General features: G+C 35.7%; 1 protein-coding gene across 2 annotated transcripts in view; it reads left to right on the forward strand.

Annotated features, from left to right (window-relative positions):
* Nucleotides 1-8,166, forward strand: part of LOC127882463 (carnitine O-palmitoyltransferase 2, mitochondrial-like) — a 60,011-nt gene extending 51,845 nt beyond the window's left edge. For both annotated transcript variants that reach the window (XM_052431107.1, XM_052431108.1), the window contains exons 11-16: nt 568-764; nt 1,290-1,459; nt 3,277-3,382; nt 4,458-4,580; nt 5,816-6,007; nt 7,022-8,166. In XM_052431107.1, the coding sequence (XP_052287067.1) occupies nt 568-764; nt 1,290-1,459; nt 3,277-3,382; nt 4,458-4,580; nt 5,816-6,007; nt 7,022-7,164 (931 nt within the window). In that variant the 3' untranslated portion in view covers nt 7,165-8,166. The remainder of the gene's footprint in view (nt 1-567; nt 765-1,289; nt 1,460-3,276; nt 3,383-4,457; nt 4,581-5,815; nt 6,008-7,021) is intronic.
* The last annotated feature ends 204 nt before the right edge of the window (nt 8,167-8,370 follow it).

Here is an 8,370-nt window from a genome sequence, read left to right on the forward strand (position 1 = left end):
TGCAAATGTTTTGACATTAAATGGAGGTCAAGTGTGCCAATCAGTCAAAATTTGCCCTTTGTTTACTTTTTTTCCGAAATCTGCTTTTTCAGGTCTCTCCAGTTATTCATTTTTCTGTTAATCTTCAACAAACTTTCCAGACATGGGGTCCATTTTTTGCAATGGTTGTATATTTCTGTCCATGAACTTGTTATACAATAAAAAGTAATAATCTTTTTATGCCCCCGAAGGTGAGCATATAGTGATCGGACTGTCCGTCACACTTTGTGTTTAGGTTTCAAAAAATGCTCATAACTTCTATGTCCCTTCAGACAGCAATTTCATATTTGGCATGCATGTGATATGGACAAGACCTTTCCATATGCACACAAATTTTGACCCCTGTGACCTTGACCTTGAACTTAGGGTCCGCGTTTAGGTTTCGAAATCTGCGTTTAGGTTTCGAAAAAAGCTCATAACTTCTATCAAGTGTTTATAGGGGGCATTAGTCATCTTATGGTGACAGCTCTTGTTTAATATTGAAACAGTTCAATTAAATGTGAATTAAATGGTTGTATGCTATTCTAGGTGGTTTGACAAGAGCTTCACTCTGATTCTCACTAAAGATGGAAAGACAGCTGTGAACTTTGAGCACTCGTGGGGTGACGGTGTGGCTGTCCTGCGCTACTTCAACGAGGTCTGGAAGGAGACAACTACCAAGCCTTTTGTTCACCCTGACACAGTGCCGGCCAATGTCCACTCTGAGAGGATCGTACAAAAGCTTGGTATAACACTTTCAGTCCTCAGTTGGTATTTATTGTTTAAGTGACGTATTCCACGGGCCACTGAGGTCTAAACAAAGTAAATGTGTAAAACGTAAACGCAGCCTTGTTTGTGAATTAAAGGTTTTTAATACTTAAATGTCATTATCAAACATTTGCCTTTATTCAGTGCATAGGTAGGTTTGAAGCCCAAATGACAATTTGTAAGCTTTTTTTATGTAGTAAATATTTTGAAAAACAAGGCTCATTATTTTTGTCATTACTTTCACTTTCAGTGTATGGGAATGCATACATTACAAACTGGTGCATCAGAAATCCATGAAGTCAGTTATATCTTAAATATTCATATTTAAATATTCTTTTTAATATTTTAGAAATATATTTTGCTCGTTTCATACATAAAGAATGTATTATGGGATTAATTAATATAATAAACACAAACATTATTCAGAATTTGCCATGGACCCAATTAAAGCTCACAAATGTATTATTAGATAAATTCATGTAACAAACACAAACATTATTCAGAATTTGCCATGGACCCAAAGCTGAAGGAGTACATTCAGGAGGCGAAGAATGACTATGCCAAGACCTGCGCCTCTCTGGACGTGGCCCATCTGGAGTACAAGACTTTCACGAAGACCTTCCTCAAGGACCACAAACTCAGTCCTGATGCTATGCTGCAGCTTGTTATACAGGTCAGCTCCCAGGGCTATGAATAATCTTAACCCTTTGCATGCTGGGAAATTTGTCTTCTGCTAAAAATGTCGTCTGCTGAATTTTTAAAATTAGCATTTTCTTTGATTTGTTTCAAAGAATATTATCAGAATAGCAAACAGTTTGGATCCTGATGAGACGCCACTTTCTGTGGCGTCTCATCTGGATCCAAACTGTTTGCAAAGGCCTTCAAAATTCGGTTCCCGCACTGTAAGGGTTAAGCTGGGAAAAGATTAAGAGTAAATATGAAGATGCTGTGTCCTGTTCCTTTTTGCCCCAACCCCCATTCAGTAAAAAATGGATATATATTATGCTTTCAAACCTTAATTAAGAATGTTAGTCTATGAAACTTCCTGGATCTTGAAATTTATCAGAAACAGTAAAATAAGACCAGTCTTGCTTTCCACTTTGCCATTATTTACCAGTACCCTGTACCTTTTGTGATCCCATATTTTTTCCAATTGGCACCATAATTGTCTAGATCTTAAGAATTAGAACCAATGGAAAACACAGCTGAAATTTTACAGGCATCATCAAAGATCAATAAGTTGAGATTGAGTTTGGAAAAGTTATTTGTGTCAACATGTCTTTGACATGGTGTCGGATGCATGCAAAGCTTCTAAGCAGCTTTTGAAATGCAGGAATATTGCTTTTCACCTGTCAGGTGGTATATGGCTCTATGGCTATGTCGGGTGTTTAGTCTGTGTACAATTGTATTTCTCTGCAATATCTTGAGGAAACTTTGGTCTATAATCATGCATGGAATATTGCTTTTCACCTGTCAGGTGGTATATGGCTCTATGGCTATGTCGGGTGGTTAGTCTGTGTACAATTGTATTTCTCTGCAATATCTTGAGGAAACTTTGGTCTATAATCATGCATGGAATATTGCTTTTCACCTGTCAGGTGGTATATGGCTCTATGGCTATGTCGGGTGGTTAGTCTGTGTACAATTGTATTTCTCTGCAATATCTTGAGGAAACTTTGGTCTATAATCATGCATGGAATATTGCTTTTCACCTGTCAGGTGGTATATGGCTCTATGGCTATGTCGGGTGGTTAGTCTGTGTACAATTGTATTTCTCTGCAATATCTTGAGGAAACTTTGGTCTATAATCATGCATGGAATATTGCTTTTCACCTGTCAGGTGGTATATGGCTCTATGGCTATGTCGGGTGGTTAGTCTGTGTACAATTGTATTTCTCTGCAATATCTTGAGGAAACTTTGGTCTACAATCATGCATGTTGGTGTGGTGGGTACTTGGGAGGACTGTTGGAGCTGAAGTGATTTATAGTTAACAGGGCAAAGGCAATTGATGACAGTTAGGTCATAGGGACTTGGAAAATGAAAGTTTAAGAAATGGTGCCAGAAATAACTATGCAAACCATCCCTTTAATAGAGTTTGAAAAACATTCTTTAAATATTAGTCACAGCATTTGATACTAGTAAATATTTGGTATATATGGAACTGCCTGCAGTAAATGCATTTTATAATGAAATCACTGTCGGAGGCTATAAATCCTTTTATATTGAAGGCTAATGTCCAAGAAATAAATGTGCCCAAAAAACAAATAATCTCATAAACATTTCAAAGGTTATTATTTGGCTGTACATTGTGGCATCGCATGTTTTATAAGTATCTTTTGTTGAAGTCCGGCTTCATAATGGAAACAGAATGTAGGCACACTTAAAAATAACTGTTATCTTTATCAAGATAATTTATAAACTTTAAACTCTGTTATATGTTAAAAAATTATTAGAAAATTTGATGATGGCAGGAATGTTTGTGTTTTTAGCTGGCTTACTTCAAACAGTGTGGCAAAACCGCAGCATCGTACGAATCCTGCAGTACAGCTGCCTTTAGAAAAGGTAGAACGGAAACCATCAGACCAGCCACAAATGGTAAATAATACAAATTGACTGCCCTTTTGTAAAAAAGCTTTCAAAGATATATTTACCCAGGCTGTGATAAAATACAAAAATTAATCATTGTGACACATTTATTATTATCATACCTCATTTTTATTCACATGCTAAACTCCAATATGCCATTGAGACATTGAAATACTGTCAAACCCAGCGGGAAAAAATATACTGTCCAAAAAATACCGTCGCCTGCTACATTAGCAATCAGGTGCTGCATTACTGTGAAATGACGTCATTTTGTTGACGAAATGACGTCATTATTCCAGCAAAATTCTCCAGTTAAGCTCATTTGCAATATAAAACGGTAAAAAAAAAACATAAAATAAAAAGAAAATGTGTTGGATTCAGTGGAATATTGATTTTCATTCACTCGTGATCGCATAAATTGTTCATGTTTAAATAGTTTTTTCGGTATTATAAAATTAATATTACATGTCTGACAGGGAGACAGTAAATTTGTCAACTTTCAGAAAAGTACCCCTTAGTATGGCCAGACCAATTTAAGCATATTTCCTGTACCTGGGGAACTTGACCATAGTCCCTGAGCCAATAATGCCAATGAAGCATTATTATCAGAGCTGTTTCATGCAAAAATGGGTGTTATGCCAAGTGTAGCTTGAGACCAGGCAGGAGCTATTCTGTTTGCTATTGAGACCAGAAAACCATAGCCTGACTTTAAAGCGAACAGTGTTGCTCCTGGTCAGACCACATATGGCATTAGACACATGTTCGGATTGTGCTGCTCACCAGGTACCATCAAGCTATACATTTGTTTTTGTTTTTATTCAACATCAATGGAAAGACACGTACACATGTGCATGTTATATACGGTACCTCTTAAAAAGGATAATAATTGATGAAATCTAAAATAGAGTAAAAATTGACACATTAATTGTTAGGTTAAGATTACACAGTTTCAATGTATAAATATAAAATGCATTTAACAACACTAAGTAGACTTCTTAAAACAAAGTCTTCAGCTGATTGTTCTGAAAACCAGTAGTCTAAACATGCATTGCTGTTATGACATTGAACCACTGCCTTCTTCCAGCCACGAAGACAGCATGTGAGATGATAGAAGACCGCTCAGGACAGTATTCAGTTGAAAAGCTTCGTGAGCAGCTAGAGTGGTGCTCAAAATACCACTCACAACTCACCAAAGAGGCAGCAATGGGTATGGTTACCATGACAACTTGATTTCTTTGATTGTTTGTAGATTAAGATTATAAGTGTGGCTTATGCTGTAATCCACATTCCCACTTCTACTTTTAAGCGTATGCTAACAGATAATTATATAATTGAAACAAGAGGGCCAGAGGCTCATGTTCGCTCACCGACTTCTGGGAACTGAATTGCTCTCAGCAACTTTTGAGATGTTTCTAAAACCAATTTCAAAGTTGACAAGAATATCAACTAGAGTTAACAAGGTTTTACTATAGTCATATAATGAAAAATGCCTAGCCCCCTGGCAGCCATGTTTTTCAACAGATAGGCCCTATTTTTGACATTGACCCTGATATCATTAGAACAAATGTTCTGGCTACGTTTCATAAAGATTGGACTAAAAATATGACTTCTAGAGTGCCCACAAGGTTTTACTACAGCCATACAAAGATAAATGCCCAGTCCCTCTGATAGCCATATTTTTTTTTACAAACCATAACCATTTTCTAACCTATCCAAGATATAATTAGAACGAATGTTCTGACCAAGTTTCATGAAGATTGGACAATAAATGTGACTGCTAGAGTGTTAATTATCCCCCGCCATAGGCGGAGGGATATTGTTTTGGCATTGTCCTTCCGTCTGTCCGTCCGTCCGGCACTTTTGTGTCCGGAGTCATATCTTGGAAGTGCTTTAGCCGATTTCATTGAAACTTGGTATGAGTATATATATGGGTAAGAGGATGATGCACGCCAAATGGCATTGTACACCATCTGTTAATAACGGAGTTGTGGCCCTTTGTATCTTAAAAAAATGCTTTTTTTGTGTCAAATATAACACTTTTGTGTCCAAAAGCATATTGGCGGGGGATATCAATTCAACGGATTTGCTTGTTTTTGTTTACAACAGCAATAGAAGGAAAAATGCCCCACCCCCTGGCAGCCTTGTTTTTCAATAAACTGGATCTATTCTTGAACTCCTCTAACATATCATTTGGACAAATCGTTTGACCAAGTTTTATGAAGATTGGACAATAAATGTGTCCTCTAGAGTGTTAAGAAGGCAAATGTTGATGATGCACAACAGACAAAAAGTGATCACAAAGGCTCACCATGTGCATTTTGTTCTCAAGTGAGCTAAAACTATGGTGTATATATATTTTCACTTGTGGACATAGTACTCATGTCAAAATATTAAATTTGCTGATCCTTTTTTATATTAAATTATTTGTTCCATGCTATACAGGCAATGGCTGGGACCGCCACCTGTTTGTAATGAAGTACTATGCAGAGAAGGAAGGTGTTGAGCTGCCAGGCCTGTACCAGGACCCAGCATATGCACGCATCAACCACATCATCCTGTCCACCTCCACCCTGACCAGCCCTGCCGTAGTGATTGGGGGATTTGGAGCAGTGACCCTGAATGGATATGGCATTGGTAGGGCTGCATCTCGCTCGGGTCTTATAATTGGTGTCAGTTTCATGCAATGCTGATAGCATTAGGTATATTACTTTGTTGATTTTATTGTCCCCTGCCGGTTTCACCAGAGGGGACTTATGGTTTGCGCTCTATGAGTCTGTCTGTCTGCCTGTGAGTCTGTCTGTCACACTTTTCTGGATCCTGCGATAACTTCAAAAGTTCTTAATATTTTTTCATGAAACTTGAAACATGGATAGATGGCAATATGGACATTATGCATGTCATTTCATTTTGTTTCTATGTCAACAATTCTGGTTGCTATGGCAACACATAGACTAGAAATACTGCTGAAATGGTGGTTTTCTGGAATCTGCGATAACTTTAAAAGTTCTTAAAATTTTTACATGAAACTTGCAACATGGATAGATGGCAATATGGACATTAAGCACGTCATTTCATTTTGTTCCTACGTCAAAAATTGTGGTTGCTATGGCAACCAAAAAAAAATATTCTGAAAATGGTGGAATTTCTGACAATGGTGAAGCCGGTAGGGGACCATATTGCTTGACAATAGCCTTGTTAGTTTTGCAATCATTTGTAATTAAGTTATGTTAAAAGTTAAGAAGAATCGTTTTAGTTATGCATGTCCTTTCTGAACAAACAGCAGCTTGCATATCCTTAATGGATTTACAATGTTTACAAGTTTGAATAATGAAATGGCACTTTTTGTTTAGCTTGCATTCTTATATATCAGATTTGTGTATGTTTTTGCATGCTATACATCATAAATAGTGCAACCTTAAATAAATTACCATTAATGATCACTATTTGTATCCACAGCTCAAGGTCAAGGTCAGGTTTAAGAGATTGAAGAACAGATTTTTTAATTTAACTATTAAAAGCATTTTTGCGTATTTGCTGGAATGTTTCTGCCAAGCATATAGTATTAACGTAAATTAAGTTGTACCATTAATTGTCAATTTTAATTCATATGTGCATTATACTTGTTTATTTTTACCCATCTACATGCAGGTTATGCTGTTGAAAATGAGAGAATAGGCTTCAACGTCACCAACTACCCACCAGCAACCAATGTTCACGAGTTTGTACAGTGTCTTAAAGAAAGCTTGGATGATATCTACCACATTCTGCAGGGAAAACTTCCACGTAAATGAACACTGCTGTATTTAGTTTATTTAATCTGCTGTTACAATTGTTCATCTGATGGTTCAATAGGACATAGTTGACAGTTTGAAATATTTGTCTAAAATGTTTCTTGAAAAATTTTGGTGACAAAAAAGGAATGGAACAAATAAATACTTTTTATTATTATTTATATTATTATTTATCTAATGTTTCTTCAAATATGAATGCCTGAATATATGATCTGTGCTGGTCAACGATTAGGTGGAGGAATCATTTTATTTATATTATTATTTTTGTCTTCTTTTTTTTACTGCCTATATGAATGCCTGAATAGACGATCTCTACTATGCAACAGTTCGGGCAGAAAAAAATATAACAATTCTGTTATATATATAATATAACAATAGTGCCAAAGGTGATGCTTTCCATACTATCCCCACCACTGAAAATAAGAAGGTTAGTAATGCTGCATTTTTACTGCAGAGTTCAGATTTTGTCAACACATTAATCTAACTGTCACTTTATTTTTTTTTGTACCTAGGCAATATGTTTGTTATGTTATAAATAAAGTGAAAAGATATCCACAAAAGAATGTTTTACCTAATTAAATGTTACTGAAACAGATTGCAGTATGAACATTCCAAGAAACCAATAGAAAAAAAGTTATTGAAAAAGCCCTTTTAATACAATCGGCATTGGAATTAACCGTAATAGGTGCAGAAAAAAAAACTTTTGTAATTAAATTGTAATTGGACTTTTAGTCCCATTACTGAACCTAACTGTCATTATTCACAACTGACGACAAATGTAAAGCAAGTTTAAAATCACTGCAATCCAATTTTGGCATTTTCATTTTTTATTTTTTTTGCTTGTTGGGTGGAATATTTCAATCATTAGTTTGTTTTGAAGAAAGCATCGTTGTTATAAATATGTTTTAGAGTTCAATGAGTGTGATACATTTTACTTTCAGTGTCAATTACTATATGTTATTTTAGCATTGATATGCAGTGAAAATAAAAATGAGTATTTTGTATGTTTCTTTACAAGGTTATTTGTGAAGGTTATTTGTTGTAAACAATATGTATCGTTCAATTGGTGAACTTTGGCAGATACATTTTTGATACTCTAGCAGTCTTCAGACACACATACACAATATAAGTTATTATTTTCCTTCCATAACAAACTTATATTTATATCAATAACATCACCTTTCCTTTTTGTAGTTCACTTTTGTG

Source organism: Dreissena polymorpha, chromosome 5, assembly GCF_020536995.1.
Source record: "Dreissena polymorpha isolate Duluth1 chromosome 5, UMN_Dpol_1.0, whole genome shotgun sequence".
Lineage (NCBI taxonomy): Eukaryota > Metazoa > Mollusca > Bivalvia > Myida > Dreissenidae > Dreissena > Dreissena polymorpha.